The sequence below is a fragment of the Mytilus trossulus genome, chromosome 2 (genome assembly GCF_036588685.1).
Source record: "Mytilus trossulus isolate FHL-02 chromosome 2, PNRI_Mtr1.1.1.hap1, whole genome shotgun sequence".
In the NCBI taxonomy this organism is placed as follows: Eukaryota; Metazoa; Mollusca; class Bivalvia; order Mytilida; family Mytilidae; genus Mytilus; species Mytilus trossulus.
In genome coordinates this window covers 95,921,474-95,940,318 of record NC_086374.1, presented here as the reverse complement: position 1 = coordinate 95,940,318, position 18,845 = coordinate 95,921,474, and the positions used below count along the sequence as shown (strand labels likewise).

Here is an 18,845-nt window from a genome sequence, read left to right as displayed (position 1 = left end):
CACTTTACACAAGTGTTCCCATTTCCAAACTAAAAGACAAATTGAAAGAGTTGGTATTGCTTTGTTTCATAAAAAAGAATGGCGAACGTAGATACAAGTATCTTGTCTTAGGAATGGATGAATGCTACTTTGTAAAGAATCACTCTGACATTATCAAGATGCTTTATTTCTTGATTGACAACACATTTGTTACGTTTGGAGGACGAGTTTTTCAACAGACTGTGAGAATTCTAATAGGAATCAACTTTGCCCTTCTTCTCGCCGACTTGTTTCTTTATTATTATGAGGCTGACTTCATACAGGAACTTCTTAGGATGAAAGATAAGAAGCTTTCAGTATCCTTTAACTTTACGTTCCGCTATACAGATGATGTTCTCTCTCGAAAGAATACAAAATTTGGTGAATATGTTTCCTTGATAGAGGGTTGCTCTCACAAGGAAGCTATTAAACTAAGAGTTCCAAATGGTAAAATTGAAATCATCCCTTCGTATATTTTACGGACGCCCTCGCGAGTGTGTTGACCGTTATGGAATAACCATTTTACAGATGATATCGAAAATGTGCCTTATGTCGTAACTAAATTCAGTGTGTACCTAGTGTTCATAACATTATTAGAGAAGGGAATTTTGACCTTCTGTCTAAATTTCATATTCTTGTAATTCATGAACGTTTTACAAATGTATTGAGAATTGAAAACTATAACCTTATAGAACTTCATTTTACTGTTAACTGTAAACAGAACATTACTAATCAAAAATTTAAACAAAGATTTGCCTTGTTTACTGTATTTTGTTATTACAGTGCTTATCCAGTGACCTTTGGGGTATCACATTAGAAACTTTTTCAAATGTCATTGTATAACTCAATTACAAACAGAATATTGACTGGCTCAACAAAAATATTCTCTTGAATTTGAAAGTTGTAGGAAAGAGTAAAATACAACCAAAACGTCTTTTATCAAATGACAAAAATCAAAAGCTCAAACAACAATTGTATGGCAACAAACAAATACTATATGCCTGACTTGGTACAGGAGTTTCCTTATGTAAAGAATGATGGGTTAAACCTGGTTTTATAGCTAGCTTAACCTCTCATTTGTATGTCAATAACATAGAATTCAATTAACTCTTCATTTTATGCAGCAAAAATATCCGAGTCATAATCATATGTTTATGAAAAAAAGCTTTGGAAACGTGAAAGTAATTTAAAACTTAAATCATGGCAGCAAAAAGAATGCTGTCAATGTTGGCTTAACTTGCAAAAATTATATTTTTCACTATTTGCTATAGAAGTTATGATTTTTTTTCAGTACATTCTTTTGATTGAATAGTTTTCAATGCCAGTTAAATGGATTGGTCATATAATCATGTGATCCCTAATGGCCAACATTTACTGAAGAAAAAGATCATGAAAAGGTTTGTATGTAAAGAAAAGATGTTGCATGATTGCCAACCTGAACTCAAAGACAAACAAGATTGTGTCCGAAGTACATGGATGCCCAACTCACACTTTCATTTTCCATGTTCAATGGACCGTAAAATTGGGTAAAAAAATCTAATTTGGCATTAAAATTAGAAAGATCATACCATAGGGAACATGTGTACTAAGTTTGAAGTTGATTGGACTTCAGCTTCAGCAAACCCTACCTTGACCAAAAACTTTAACCTGAAGGGGGACAGATACACAGACAGATACACAGACGGATGGACATACGGACTGACGCCCAGACAAGAAAACATAATGCCCCTCTACTATCGTAGGTAGGGCATAAAAAAACAAAGAACAATAGAGTGCCCTGGTCAGTAGCCTGTTAAATGCGTCTCAATTAACAGATTATAAGACTTTTAATCTGTGTTGTCTGTCATTATAAAGAGTTGTGTATGGTTTGTAGCAAAAAATCACGTTATAAGCTGTAAATTAGGAATTGTTTTTTATTTCTTTAGCTATATAAAACATAAAACAACAAATTGTTCAACTGACTCCATATGTGTGTATTGAATAAAAACAAAGAAGATTGAATGTATAGAAATATAATATTTATCATTGAAAAATAAATATATATACAGTATCACAGACACTAAATGGACGGATTCAATGGTCTACAAACAAAAATATGTGTTTAATGCAATCTAATATTAATAAAAGGTGTCTTTAATTATATTAAATGGATAAAAGTGTTAATATGGTTTCTAAATAACTTGATAACTTTCTTTATTTTTAAAGCATGCACTTTAATTACCTTGAACCATCTTTAACCACATTTTCATTTTTTTTTTATACTCATACCATTGCAATAGTGAACAAAAAAATGGCTACAAATGTGTTTGAAAATAATTTCTTATTTTGATGTTTTATCATTTACTCCACCTAAACCTTTCCATTTAAGTAAAAACTACTATTAATTGTTCTATTACAAATTCCCTGTAGAATTTAACTAACAGTAAGCCAGCACTATTTGATGGTAAAGCACTTCTGTAGTACCACTTGTTTACATTAACTATGTTTTAATAAACATAACTTTTTAGTCATCATTGGTTATTACATGAATTTTGATCAATATCATTGCTTATAGAATATAACATTCAACTATGAACAATTTTAACCAAATGCAATATCTTTATTGTACGTCAGAGAGAACTTATTCTAAAATCATGAAAATCTAGCTCTAAAATATAATTTGTTCATCATCAACATATTCCTGGTCCTGATATTCATCACATAACTTTTTCCACCAGGGTTGCCGTAGTAATCGTAATTGTTCAATATGATTTGTTTTTGCTTTGGTTGCTACTGGTAACAAATTACTTGAATACATTTCTACATCTTTATCTGTAACACTGTTTAATGGTGGTGCCACTGAAATTATAGTAATAAAATGAAAATAACACTTTACTGTCATGACTGTCTATTCTATATAAACTAGAGGCTCTCAAGAGCCTGTGTCGCTCACCTATTACTGTATTTACTGATGTCGGTCATCTTGGTAAGTGGGGTCATTAGACACTTTTTATAAATAGATACCATAGTAATGATTGTGGCCACGTTTAGTTTATTATGGCCCATAGTTTTAGAAAAGAAGATTTTTGTACAAGTTACAAAAATGACGAAAAGTTGTTCAAAATTGACTATAAAGGGCAATAACTCCTTAAGGGGTACTCTTAAAATTTTTATCATGTTGACTTATTTGTGGATCCTACTTTGCTGAACAAAATTGCTGTTTATAGTTTATCTTTATCTATAATAGTATTCAAGATAATAACCAAAAACTGCAAAATTTCCTTAAAATTACCAATTTTAGGGCAGCAACCCAACAACCAGTTGTCAGATTCATCTGAAAATTTGCGAGGGGATAGATCTTATTCTGATGGACATTTAAATCTTGAAAGCTTTGCCCTAAATGTCTTAGTTTTTAAGATATAAATCAAATACTGCATTTTACCACTATGTTCTAATTTAAGACATGTCAGCCATTTTGTTTGTTAGGCGGTGTCATCAGACACATTTTTTAAACTATATACGACAATGATAATTATGGTCAAGTTTGGTTTAATTTGGCCATGTAATTTCAGAGAAGAAGATTTTTGTACAAGTTACAAAAACTGACGAAAATTTGTTAAAAATTTACTATAAAGGGCAATAACTCCTTAAGGGGTTGACCGACAATTTTAGTCATGTTGACTTATTTGTAGATTTTACTTTGCTGAACATTAATGCTGTTTACAGTTTATCTCTATCTATAATAGTATTCAAGATAATAACCAAAAACTGCAAAATTTCCTTAAAATAGCCAATTCAGGGGCAGCAACCTAACAACGGGTTGTCCGATTCATCTGAAAATTTCAGGGCAGATAGATCTTGACCTGATCAACAATTTTACCCCTGTCAGATTTGCTCTTAATGTTTTGGTTTCAAAGATATAAGCCAAAATATACATTTTACCCCTGTGTTCTATTTTTAGCCATGGCGGCCATCTTGGTTGGATGGCCAGGTCACTGGACACATTTTTTAAACTAGATACCCCAAGGATGATTGTGGCGAAGTTTGGTTAAATTTGGCCCAGTAGTTTCAGAGGAGAAGATTTTTGTAAAAGTTTACGGACGACAGACGACGGACGACGGGCGCAGGACGACGGACGACGGACGCCAAGTGATGAGAAAAGCTCACTTGACCTTTCAGGTCAGGTGAGCTAAAAATGAGATAGGAGAAACGCCTATGAAACACACTATCAAATGAAAATCACTAAACAACAGGCACCTTGAGTTTTGACAGGTGCATATAAATGCAGAAGGTTTTAAATGGCACAACCCTATTTGTTTTATAGACAAATATTGGGAAGACATCCTCTAATCATTAAGTGAGATTAAGTCCTTTAAAAGTCTAGTGAATTTATTTGATTTGGATCAAAAAAGGGTTTCAATACATTTTTGAAATCAGTATAGTTTAAAATTGATTCCATATACTCTTTTTAATGCACTTTTAAAAACGCCACAAAAACAACTGTGAAAGCAGCTAGTAAAAAACTGAGAGAAAAAAATAATAATCATTATCCTTTGAGCCTCTTGTTTAATGAATCCTTTAAAATGTCATCAATTATGCAAATACTTTCAATTTATTTTAGATTGCAATATGATGCGCATATAATGTAATTGTTATTTTAAGATTTTTACAGCATTTATCCTTAACCTGACCTATTGATTATTTTCGTTTAAACTAATTTTGTTTGATCTCAGTTATTCATTGGTCAATATTTAATTATGAGGTCAAACTTTCTTGCTTTCCTCTGAATTTGCAATTGTGATGTCATGAAAAAAGGCATCCATGCACGGCACAAAGACAGAACACTTCTTATGGCAAATCATTCTAAAGAAGGGTTGAATTTGTCTGCATAAAGTACAAAAATCATTTAACAAACAGATTCCATCACCAAGTCTTGTGCAATACACTATTTATCCACTCTTGACAGTTAAATCCTAAATATTTTAGGCACTTTGCACGTCCATTTTAAATTTGAAAATTTCACTGACTTCAGTGGATAAATATCACACTTGGTACACTGGTCGAATCTTTATATCTCCGATAATGCAAAACTACAAAATTAACGATCTATAATTTTAGATTTTTTTCTAAACAAATTTTTATAGATCTTTTCCTTATTAATGAATTAAATGATTAATGCAATTAATAAATTTTCAATATAATCATTTTCGTGATTGTAGATAGATGATAAAAAGTCATCCCTTTTTACAAAGTAAATTTAAACAATTAGAAAATTACACAAAGCATTACAAACTATACTTACAATGTACAAGTTCAGAGTCTACATTTAATCTGGCTATTAAAGCTTCCCTGTGGTGTTGTTTTTCTCTGTTTACCCTTGCAGATTGATAATAACGAGCTAACATTTCTGATGCTTTTTTATGTCCTTGTTCTAATTCTTCTCTTGATGTATACACAGTCTGAAGTAAAAGTTAATAATTACTTAATTATAATTCTCTTTCAAATGTCTTTTTTTGTGTGTAAGATATTAGTTTAATATTAGTTCACCTCTGAACTAACTATCATATGAATATTTTCAATCTTTTCATATCTAATAATTTCATCTGGTACAGTGTTATTTCCATACAACCTATTTTATTTGCATTATAATTTTGCTTTGGGTAAAGCAGGTACATATTTAATGTTCATAGTCAATATTCTTTATGCGATAGAAAAGGGATGTTTCCATCACTTTGTGGTTCAGTTTTGTCCTATACTCACTTTTTCCTTATAAATAGTCTCCCTGATATACATTTTCCCTATTTGTCTGCCATTACTGGACAACACAAAAGTTCTCATAAAATTTTAACGTGGTAATAGAAAATATCTGATGCCACAATGGAAAAGTGATTGTTGTATGACGTCAAATGTTCAAACATCACAAATTCTCAGGTCAAATGGGGCAGATTTTCAAAAAGCGATAATTCTGATTCTGTTTATAAAACTTACTGGTTTTAATTCCCTGTTCTGGTTAATAAGTCTTTGTATTTCTACTCTTCTGTCATCAGTGAGTCCAGGAGGTTTGAGTGATGCTTTAATTTTATTTCTTTTGTCTTCAAGCTTCTTCAACCATTTTCTAACCTGTATGTGAAAAAACAACATATTGTTCAAGTAACAAAGAACTTTTAATTCTATTTCTTTTGTCTTCTTACTTCTATAACCATTTTCTAACCTTCAAGTGAAAAACAACATATTGTTTAAGTTGCAAGAACTTCAGAGTAAAATTGTGGGGATATTTTCAAATACGAATGTACTATAAAACAGTTTATGCTAGAGGTCATCTTGTACATGTTTACAACAATTTTAACCTTGCTTGGTACCATCATGAACTTGAATAAACCATAAAATCTTAAATTCGTTGTCAAGGATGTACCACTTTCAATCTAAGTAACATATACATTTTCAGGACATTTTCCCCCGTTTTCAATCAAACAATACGCTTTCATATCCTATGAGTTTGTATTTTCATAACCACTCAAAGTGATTCATTCTTTTAGTGTATCATTATAGAGTAATAGTTACATTAGATGGTGTTTGTTTCATTATAACAAATTATTTTGATTGGCTAACATCTTGAGTCAATCTGAAATTAACATTCAAAATAAATAGTAACATTCCTGATGACACACATTTCCACAATAAGCGTCAAGCTCTTACTAAATTGCATGTCACAGCTTTGTGATATTAAATATATTGACCCGTCCTTAATAACGTTAACCATACAATCAAAGACATCATAATATATAAACCGATCATAATAAGTTTGACCTTTATCACATCAACTTCTGGTTTGCTGGTGAAACAAATAAAACACTTGTTTTATCATGAAAAATACACATATACAACCCAATAATCATTATCTGGATATCTGTATATTTATATTGTAAAATATCAGCTGCTAGACACAATATGAAGCTCTTCCATCTCATTTGCTACGCTCCCTCAACAATAAGCTTCATATTGTGACTTGCAGCTGATATTTTGAATATCAATATGTAGACAACCTGATAATCGATTCAAAACTTCTATACTTACAGCACGCTGGACAGTTATCGCTGCTCTATAACGTTTAACAAATACTTCTCGGTCTTGCATGCTGTTTCGTGCATGATGACCCCTCCAGGATTTCTGTATAAGAACAGCAGATTTATTCTGTTGTCTCTGCATGTACCTTTCCAGCATGGCTACAATTATATAAAAGAGTTTTGACTAAATAATAAATTGATCAAAGTAATATTTGGGCTGATACCTCAAAATTACACCCCACTGTTTCAAAATATCTGGCAGATTCTGGTTTACTATACAAGTATAATTGTCTATGGTGTACTCATTTTGAGAATTTAGTTGCCAATAATAAAAATTTGATACCCTACAGGCAGTACAGGGACATTTTATATCTGTATTGCATGATGTTTATTCGCACATATAAAAAAAATCAACCCTTGTTCTATCCATTAATAAAAAGAAAATGAAACTCCATGTCAAAAGTATTAGAAATTATAAAAAAATAGTATCATCTTTGTTTCTTTTTTTCAACAAAATACATGAAATATCACATGAACAGGTTATGTTGATTTTTTCTGAACAAAATTACAAATATTATTGGTTTCTTATCAATGAATTTTAATACTTAAAAATATCTTTCAATCAATTTGTAAACAAAGATTTTTTCATTACCAGTAGCTAAGATAAAACTTCATCAAAACTCAGATTTTGTTGGAAACTGATTATATTAAGTATGCAATTATATGCAACAAGTGAATTACAATATTTCTCCACTCCAGACAGTATTTAAATATTGAGAGCGAGAGGTTTGGCAAGGTCACTATAGGAAATTCAGAAGAAATCAGGGAAATTCAACGTCAATTTGACCAATTATTTGCAGAGAATTTTTCTCACACAGCTCAAGAAATGTGAAAATAGCACAAAAATTAGAGAATGTAATTTTCTGGATCTTCCACAATATTATTTTGCAAATATCAAACCATGAAACTGTTGATTTTTTCCCAATGATATGTAGATCAGTCCGCTATGTTTCATTACATTACCTGCTGGTAAAATTTCTACAGTATGTAATTGTTTCTCTTTAAATTCCCTCATTATTCTTTGTCTATTTAACTTTAGTTGTCTCTGTAATTCTATAGCTTCCTTTGCCTGTACTTTTCTTTCTTCTAATACCCTTTTCTTTAATCTAAAATATAAACATATTTAGTCAGCTGGGTTAAAGCTTTTTTAATATCATGTAGCTTAAAACATGACTCACATGATTAATGACTTGCTGTTTTGTGAACTCTATGAACAATTACGAACAACATTATTTAATGATATCCGAGATAAATACAAATAAAATTAACGGTACCAATTTTCTTGCACCAGATGCGCATTTCAACAATACATGTCTCTTCAGTGATGCTGGTGGCCAAAATATTTGAAATCCAAAGCTTATATAAAAGGTGAAGAGCTATAATCCAAAAGGTCCAAAAAGTATAGCCAAATCCGTGAAAGGAATCAAAGCTTTGCAACAAAGACTTAACTAAGCTACCAGCGAACATCAAATTAAAACATTTATTTTGTAATTACAGCAAGCTTGTTTCTAACTTTATTTTGAACTGTTTTACCATTAGACAATCTGTGATAAACTGATAACATGCCTTGCTATAATTTGCGTGTAAATTTGAACTATATTTATTTATTTATTTTATTTTCAATAATGATACACAATGTACAGTGCATCATAAGACTATTTGGCTGGCTGAAAATTACTTGTATATATGAATGTAAATTTTGTTATAATTCAGGTTGCACTTTAATATTAAAATATTCTATTCTATTCTATTCTATATTTGTTTATATCTAAAAACAAAACATGGTATATACTACATTGAGTATAGTACAATCAATTTCTACCAATCTTAATTTAGATCTCCAGTCACTTTATCCCACATTTTATATATTTCATGTGCTGAACCAACATCATTGTATTTTTACACATTTGTACTATTTTGTAGAGATCAGCTTCTGTACGTAGCAGTAGGAAGATCTTTTGGGGTAAACCAACTATCTTTGAAATTCAACTTATAACTCTATAAAATCAATTAAAGTGTACCTTCATTCTTTTGCAAATAGACATGTTTCCAATTATTGCTTTATACTGTGGATTCATTTATTTTCATTGGTATCAATTTTCGTGGATGAAGGAAAACTTGTATGTTCTTAGATACTGTAAACCAACTTATTTTCGCGGATACTTTATTTCACGTTTCAGCCTTTCTTGTCCACTTCACGCCAAATTTAATTTCGCAATTTTGTAATTTACCTGATGTAGTTTAATAATGAGAGATCCAAGCTTTACATTTTTGTGACGATTTACATTTGTGTTATTTTTTACTCATGAAAGTAACAAAAATAAATGCTTGCAAAAATAAGTTGGTTTACAGTATTTAATTTCGTGATTTTGTTGAGGTCTGTATACAAGACTATAGAACATTTGTCATTTGTTGAATATTTCATTTTGTGGTTTACATTAACCCATGAAATCCACGAAAATTGGCATACAACGAAAAATAATGAATCCACAGTATAGCAAATACTATTATGAAACATAGTAAATTCACAGAACAGAAGCTTAACTACATGATACCTATATTGTTGTTGAAATTTGGAGAATGTTTTGTTAGCTTTCACCAGCTTCTTTCTTGTAATAAATCCTTTCCATACAGCTTGGATAGTAATAGCAGCTCGAAAAAATCTCTGGAATTAGAAATATTATCAAAACATATTGACACCATTATTATTCCATAAATATTTTTTTTAGGTTCTTTAGCCAATTTTACAGCAGAGGAATATAAACTGGTACTAGCAAAATTAGTTAATAACTTACTATATTGTAAAATGTATACTGTGGATTCATTATTATTCGTTGGATACCAATTTTCGTGAATTTCGTGGATACAGCAGAACCACGAAATTAAATTTTCAATGAATACAAACTTTTATATAAGTTTATAAATACAGACACGGCAAAACCACGAAATTAAATATCCACAAACATGCTAGATTTTCTTAATCAACGAAAATTGGTACCCACGAAAATAAATGAATCCACAGTAATCTAGATAAAAAAACATTTTTTTTTAAATTAAATGCAGTAAATCAATATATACAGCAGTGTATTAAATCCTTTTACCTCATTTTCAGCTTTCTGTGCATTCCCTGCTTGAAGTAAAAGATGAATTTCTTTCAAATCTCGACTAAATCCTGCTCCTTCCCATTTGGCTAATAATGGCCTTAAGCCTCTGCAAAATAATCAAATGCATTTTCATGTTCTGTTCATAAGTTCATAATAATTTTGAAACATATAAAAAAATACATGGAATAACAATGTACATATACTGCAATCAAAAATGGAATAATGATTAACATATATTGTAATCATAAATTGAATAACGATTAACATATATTGTAATCATAAATGAAATAACGATTTACATATATTGTAATTATAAATGGAATAATGATTAACATATATTGTAATCATAAATAGAATAACATTTACATATATTGTAATTATAAATGGAATAATGATTAACATATATTGCAATTAAAAATGGAATAACGATTTACATATATTGTTATTATAAATGGAATAATGATTAACATATATTGTAATCATAAATTGAATAACATTTACATATATTGTAATTATAAATGGAATAATCATTAACATATATTGTAATCATAAATAGAATAACATTTACATATATTGTAATTATAAATGGAATAATGATCAACACATATTGTAATCATAAATTGAATAACATTTACATATATTGTAATTATAAATGGAATAGCGATTAACATATATATTGTAATCATAAATTTAATAACATTTACATATAATGTAATTATAAATGGAAAAATGATATAATTAGAATAATGATTTACATATATATATATATTGTAACCATGAATGGAATAAAGATGTTCATATATTGTAATCATAAATGGCAAAATGATCTACATATACTATATTACAATATCTACTTGAATTGACATAAAACTAGAGGCTCTAAAGAGCCTGTGTCGCTCACCTTGGTCTATGTGAATATTAAACAAAGGAAGCAGATTGAAAATTGACTACAAAGGTCAATAACTCCTACAGGGGTCAATTGACCATTTCGTTCATGTTGACTTATTTGTAGATCTTACTTTGCTGAACATTATTGCTGTTTACAGTTTACCTATATCTATAATAATATTCAATATAATAACCAAAAACAGCAAAATTTCCTTAAAATTACCAATTCAGGGGCCGCAACCCAAAAAACAGGTTGTCCAATTCATCTGAAAATTTCAGGGCAGATAGATCTTGACCTGATTAACAATTTTACTTCATGTCAGATTTTCTCTAAATTATTTGGTTTTTGAGTTATAAGCCAAAAACTGCATTTTACCCCTATGTTCTATTTTTAGCCGTGGCGGCCATCTTGGTTGATGGCCAGGTCATGCCACACATTTTTTAAACAAGAAACCCCAAAGATGATTGTGGCCAAGTTTGGATCAATTTGGCACAGCAGTTTCAGAGAAGAAGATTTTAATAAAAAAAATATATAAAATTTACGAAAAAATGGTTAAAAATTGACTTTAAAGGGCAATAACTCCTAAAGAGGTCAACTGACCATTTTGGTCATGTTGACTTATTTGTAAATCTGACCTTGCTGAACATTATTGCTGTTTACAGTTTACCTATATCTATAATAATATTCAATATAATAACCAAAAACAGCAAAATTTCCTTCAAATTACCAATTCAGGGGCCGCAACCCCAAAACAGGTTGTCCAATTTATCTGAAAATTTCAGGGCAGATAGATCTTCACCTGATTAACAATTTTACCCAATGTCAGATTTGCTCTAAATGCTTTGGTTTTTGAGTTATAAGCCAAAAACTGCATTTTACCCCTATGTTCTATTTATAGCCATGGCGGTCATCTTGGTTAGTTGGCGGGGTCACCGGACACAATTTTTAAACTAGATACCCCAATGATGATTGTGGCCAAGTTTCAAATAATTTGGCCCAACAGTTTCAGAGGAGAAGATTTTTCTAAAAGATTACTAAGATTTACGAAAAATGGTTAAAAATTGACTATAAAGGGCAATAACTCCTAAAGTGGTCAACTGATCATTTTGGTTATGTTGACTTATTTGTAGATCTTACTTTGCTGAACATTATTGCCTTTTACAGTTTATCTCTATCTGAAATAATATTCAAGATAATAACCAAAAACAACAAAATTTCCTTAAAATTACCAATTCAGGGGCAGCAACCTAACAACAGAATGTCAGATTCATCTGAAAATTTCGGGGCAGATAGATCTTCACCTGATTAACAATATTACCCCATGTCAGATTTGCCCTAAATGCTTTGGTTTTTGAGTTATAAGCCAAAAACTGCATTTTACCCCTATGTTCTATTTATAGCCATGGCGGCCATCTTGGTTAGTTGGCGGGGTCACCGGACACAATTTTTAAACTAGATACCCCAATGATGATTGTGGCCAAGTTTGGTTAAATTTGGCTCAGTAGTTTCAGAGGAGAAGATTTTTGTAAAAGTTAACGCCGGACGACGACGACGGACACCGGACGCAAAGTGATGAGAAAAGCTCACTTGGCCCTTCGGGCCAGGTGAGCTAAAAATGTGTGGCTTCATTATAGCAATTTCTGAACTGCAAACAATACTTTTATCATTTAAAAGTGGAGCAAAATCAATCATTTCAGACCATTTTTTATAAGTAAAAATATTTTGTTGTTTGTCAATCTCCTTATACAAGGCCTATTCAAAATATGATATTGGTTGAACATCTGAATTTGTGGTTAACCTGCCCCCACAAAACTCACGAAAATTGGTATCCAACACGAATTATAATGAATCCACAGTAATTAGTGTGTAAAAAAGTAGTTTTTTTGTCTTGTTTGTCTTCATTGGTCTTTAAGTCTTTTTCTTGTTGTTCTGGTTTGATACAAAACATATTGATTGCCTCTTGATATCTTCTCCTCAATTTTTTTATATCAGGTTGTCAAACAATCTTACAAGATGATTTGTTGCTAATATTTGTTAGATTTTTTGTAGATAGAAGACTTAAAAGCTTAAAAACTAATAACTTTGGGTCTTGTGAGAGTTATCAATTATCAATACTTACTTATATCTTGTACACAAGGTTTCTACTAAAGGTCGATGATTCTCACAGATTCTCAATACACACTTGCAAGCAGACCTATACATATATAAAAAAATATATAATTCTTGGATACATTTTAAAAACAAACTCTTTAATAAGGACTGTTTGTTTTTCTGTTGTATAAAATTTTAGTTCTTGTTGTTTGGTTTTGGTTCACACATTTGTTTCTAATCTTGATTGTTATATTCAATCAGCAGTATATTGTTTAAACATGCAGATATAAAAAAGTGAAACAATGAAAAGAATCATAACCAAAGAATTAAAATTTAAAAAAATACAGAATGATTCATCTTTAATTAATCTAACTTGATTCTTTTTGTACAGAATTATTTTTTGGTGTAACTTTATTAATATAAAGATGTCAATTCATACATCTGTCTGAGTCGTTCTAATGCCATAGTATACATGTAAGTTTTGGCTTAAGTTGGTCAGACCTAAATACTTATACATGACTGTCAGAAAGAGCAAGCATAATACTTTTTTTCCCTTTTTGGGGTAATATATTGTACATCTAATAATATTGTACTACCTAAAACCCAAGTTTTAATATTTTCTACATAAGAAAATGCATGTACCAAGTCAGGAATACAACAGTTGTTATCCATTAATTTGATGTGTTTGAGCTTTTTATTTTGCCATTTGATTCTGTTTTGAATATTCTTAAGAGTTCTGTATTTTTGTGATTTTACTTTTCTCTTAACCATTTGTTTACATATTACTTCTTTTTAATCCATAATACATCATGTTATTGGTTACTTACGCTCCAACACTGACTTCATTACTAACAGACAGTTTATAAATTAATTCATCCATTATACTGAGAATTAACTTCTGGTTCAAACTTCTTAGGACAATTCTGGAAAATAAAGAATATTTACAAATTAGTTTGGCATATTTAATATTTGAAATTATTTTTGTACTGTTTCTTTTTTGTTTTTTTCATGACATTCTTATATGTAATTTTCAAAGACTTTGGTTAAATGGTAATTTAAGGTACAGTTTCAGTGCACCTTTAACTGAACTTTCTTCAGGTATGGATTTGTGAGGTTTTCTATGTACACCTTATCAAACTTTTTTTTTTGGCTTACACTTTCTTGCCTTTTAAAAAGGTTAATAGTATACCAAATGATAACTAGAAAAAATATCACTTAACAGTCATAAGATTAACAAGTATTAAGAGTGGTTATGAGACACAACAAGATAAACCATTTTTTTTCAAATTTGGCTTCACAGTGTAAAACCATTATGTAGGTTGGTTCCCTCTGTTAAATATTAGAAATATTGTAAATTCTGAAATTATTGCAAAAATGTCACAGCGTCATAATTGCAATAATTCAAACTCACATTTTTTAAAAATTTTAAATTAATAAAAACATCATTTTCTGAATATTGCAAAAATCAAAATGGCATTTTAGACCAAAATAATAAAGTCACATTAATAAATGCATGCAATAATTTCTGAATAACAGTATTCAAATATTGTGAAAAATTTCAATAACGGCTGGGTTCATCTAGACCATATGTAACAGTTACCTGTTAACCCTGAGTATTTTTGGTATGAGATCCATTATAGCTACAACTGTGTCGGTGTCATCTGTGATCAGTAATTGTAATAACCATGGACATTCCAATACTGCAATATGTAAATAGTTAACATAAAGAATATACTTCAACTGTAACAGCACACTTAAAGAGATATCTAATTGATAAAACAGTACTAGAACATGTAAAATCTAAAAAAAGATACACTGTGCTGTATGGATTAATTTATTTTCATGGGTACATACACCAATCTACCGGGTTGAGGTTAACCTACATGAATATTTAATTTCAGGGTTTTACCACAAAGACTGCAAACACGAAAAATTGATTTGTAACATACAATTATAACTGATATCCAGGGATAATATACAGTAAAACTTATCTTATTTTATACATACAGGTAGTCATTTAATACATTTCTATGTCTATAATTACTTCATGAATAAATATTATATCATATCAAATCTTATCACAGTACTAAAGATGTTACAGACACGGTGTCTTGAAATTTCCCGAGAAAAATCTGTTATCGATTCTTAGATAGTTAGAAAGTCTTCAATGATTCTCAACTGCCTACAAATTCCATTTAAAAAATATAAATAACAAAAACTTCATGAATACATTTGGTGATGATGGAAGTGTTTAACAACCTTGACTGGATATACATCCCTCGCACGGTCGGTATAACATTGGAGTATACTATTATATCAATCAAATCAAAACTTTCAAAACCAAGGTGATTTCCTGACTTGTATGATTCAGATTTGGATATGTTTCATGAAAATTGTGTTTTTAAGGTAGGTGTTTTAATATGTTCTATAATATTGTATTAATCAGACATTTGTGGATTCCAGAAATTCAATAAGGTGACATCAGACATGTTAATTGTAGATTTGATGGTAAATTTATGCCAATGAAAACATCAAACAACATGTCAATTATAGATTTGATGGTAAATTTTAGCCAATGAGAACATCAAACAACATGTCAATTATAGATTTGATGGTAAATTTTAGCCAATGAAAACATCAAACAACATGTCAATTATAGATTTGATGTTAAATTTTAGCCAATGAGAAAACTGTTATATAAGAATTGCATTAGAAAACAAAATGTTCATTAAAGTCTGATTGAACAGAAAACGTTCAATATCTTACTGCATTCAAATTCAATATTGTTTGATATGACTATACACTAAATCTAATTTCTTTAAGCAGTTATATTTACCTTTTTTGGGCACACTTGTGTGACCTGAGGCTAAATATACAATAGATTCCAAAACACCTCTGTAACATGCAAGTAATTTATTTCTTTCCTTCATGTGACCCTACAAATAGAAAAAAGAAATCTTAACATTGCACTCAGTAATAGCAAATCTCTGCCATTTATCATAATCATACCTATTACAAAAAAAAATCAGTCTGCTCACCCAGTATGATATGTCTTGTATTCTAAGTGGTAAGTTGCCATGAAAATTATCTATCTAATCAGTATGCAATTACAACATAGTCACCATGACATTAAATTAATCAGATCTACCATTCAGAGTTCTCACTATGGTGAGTCCAGGATTCAAGAAAATCTGTCTGGACTCATGGGACATTTTCAAAACTGGTGAGTCCAAAGATGCATCAAATTTGAAATATTTCGTATAAACTGAACACACATATCATCATTTTATAGAAAAGTTTAAAAGTGATACAAATTTAATGTCATTGCATTGCTTTATTGTGCCATTCAGACTAATACATATATGTATAATACATAAAATTGCAAAAAAATATCTTTTCTTACTGTTTGACTCACCATGGCCAAAAATGACGAGTCCCTGAACTCACTTCAAAAATTTTAATGAGAACCCTGACCATATATCAGGGGTCAGTAAGAATTACTCACAGCTGTATCTGGAATCTTGACATATATCTAACTTGAATAGGATTGGTCACCAAAAACAATTTGTTCATTTAGTCTACATATGATTGGTCAATAAGAGTATGAAACTTACAGCCCTGTCTGGAATCTTGGCATATCTTGCTTGTATACGCCTGGTCACTAAGAACATATTGCTGACGGCTTCAAGTAGCACCTCATCCTCAAACTTCTTTACTTCTGCACTAGGAAGATCTAGGCCTGTACATACTTGACTAAAAATGGTTAAGCAGTGAGATGTCAAACTAGAATTTTTTTTTTCTGATGATTTAATCAATAAAATTAGCAAATGACAAAAATGACTCATGACCGAGTTTTAACATGAAGCAAAAACCTGGACTCTGTTTATTCTAGCTAGAGTTACATGAGGTATAGGGGTTGTGATCTCACAAAACACATTTAACCCTGATATATTTTTGCACCTGTTCTATGTCAGGAGCCTCTGGCCTTAGTAAGTCTTGAATGTTTGGGTTTATTTTTTATCTTAGATCATGATTGGGTGTTTCAGTGTGATTTTCACTGAACTTATGTTAATAATGTACACATGTTTGTTAAGGGCCAACTGAAGTCTCAGACTCTGGGTGATAGATTTTCCTGCTGCATTGAACACCCATTGGTGGCCTCTGGCTGTTTTTCTGCTCTAAGGTCAGGTTTTTGCCTCTTTGACACTTTCTGCATTTCCATTTTCAACAGAAAACAGTTGATGGAAACCATTATATATAGTAAACCATGATTCATACCTGAGTATAAGTAGCCAGTGAAAACATATACTAGTAGTAAACAATTATTAATTCCTGAGTTTAGCAGCCAGTGAAGACATATAGTAAACAATGATTAATACCTGAGTATAGCAGCCAGTGAAGCAGCAATTTGCCATTCTCCATCCACAATGGAAAAGTCTTGTTTCAAAACTAAAACCAGGGCTTGCAACAGATTGTATTCCCATATTTCTTTCCTAATTCTCATACCATCTTTGCTTCCAGCTACAGCTGTGCTAAGGATTTCTAATAAAAAGTAAGTACAATGTCATGAATGTATATAGAACAAAATCTATTTTACTAAATATAGAGTGAAATTATGACTGAAACTACTTTTTTTTACATGCCAGAAGTGGTTCATGGCAGAACTAATTATGCTCAAATCAACCAATTGTGAACTGGGTCCATAGCAGAAATGTCATGTTTCCATTTACACCAGTACAAAATGAAGTTCTGATATAGACACTGAGACAGATAATTAAGTACGAAAAAATGAGGTAAAGGATAATTGTGGATTATCGTTGATCATCTAAAGGAGATTGATTTTCTCACTTGAGACAGTACGGCGTAAGCGAGAAAGGCAATCAAGTTGAGATGACCATTGATAATCTGTTTATCGCTATTTTACCTATGACAAGGTTGTCAATTTCTTGTCATTTTCGTTACTTGCCTGCTTAGTTTCTAGCAATAATTTTCCATCTCAAGCGAGTAGTATATATATATATGTACACATGTACTGTTCTTTTGTTTAAATATGAATCATATTATAATGTTTAATTTCATATTGTTTCTAAACATGTATTTATGTTTTGTCTATTATCATTTATTTGTTTGTAATTCATATGCCTATAAGGGCCCTTCGATTAGGAAATAAACATATTTGATTTGATTTGAGTAGCATGATATGAAAAATTATCACAAAAAAAGATCAAAGAAAAAATGCACAAAAAAGCGACAATCTTATATATTGTTATTTCTCTGTCAACATTGATATTTTTCTTCATTTGAGGAAGATTATGATAATGATTTTTGTTTCTATCTACATGTAGGTTTAAATCTTTGTGTATAGTAGATATTTGAGCATGACTGGTCTTGTTCAAATCAAAATTGAATGACTATATAATTACCTTTCAGCCTTAGTAGTAAAATTGGAATACGTCTGTCTCGTGTCTCTGCTACCTCAGATGCTAAATTGATAACACGTTTATCTCTGGTAGGACTCGGCTGTCTTGACATTTTAAAAATATAAGTTGAAACTTGCCACAAAAAGATGTTGTTTACATGGTCATTTTGGCGCTTGCGACTGAATCACCATTACGTTTTTAAATTTAGCTGTCTAAAATA

At 30.5% G+C, this 18,845-nt stretch overlaps 1 protein-coding gene across 1 annotated transcript; it reads right to left on the bottom strand.

Annotated features, from left to right (window-relative positions):
• Positions 1-2,021: 2,021 nt before the first annotated feature.
• Positions 2,022-18,837, bottom strand: LOC134708439 (IQ calmodulin-binding motif-containing protein 1-like). The gene is made up of 14 exons (XM_063568964.1): positions 18,629-18,837; positions 17,585-17,747; positions 16,820-16,958; positions 16,042-16,141; positions 14,806-14,905; positions 14,033-14,128; positions 13,234-13,308; positions 10,223-10,331; positions 9,677-9,786; positions 8,085-8,227; positions 7,072-7,220; positions 5,986-6,117; positions 5,300-5,456; positions 2,022-2,856 (listed from the first exon to the last, which is right to left on the bottom strand). Exons 1-14 carry the CDS (start codon positions 18,735-18,737, stop codon positions 2,666-2,668), a joined length of 1,773 nt encoding a protein of 590 aa, XP_063425034.1. The 5' UTR covers positions 18,738-18,837; the 3' UTR covers positions 2,022-2,665.
• Positions 18,838-18,845: the final 8 nt, after the last annotated feature.

Bases quoted from the DNA above. Each gene is read 5' to 3' on its own strand.
- LOC134708439 (XM_063568964.1), bottom strand. From the start codon at position 18,737: ATGTCAAGACAGCCGAGTCCTACCAGAGATAAACGTGTTATCAATTTA. The intron at 14,129-14,805 runs GTAACTGTTACA...TTTATTTTCCAG, and splicing joins AAAATACTCAGGGTTAACAG to AATTGTCCTAAGAAGTTTGA. The intron at 13,309-14,032 runs GTAAGTAACCAA...ATATATGTATAG, and splicing joins AATGAAGTCAGTGTTGGAGC to GTCTGCTTGCAAGTGTGTAT.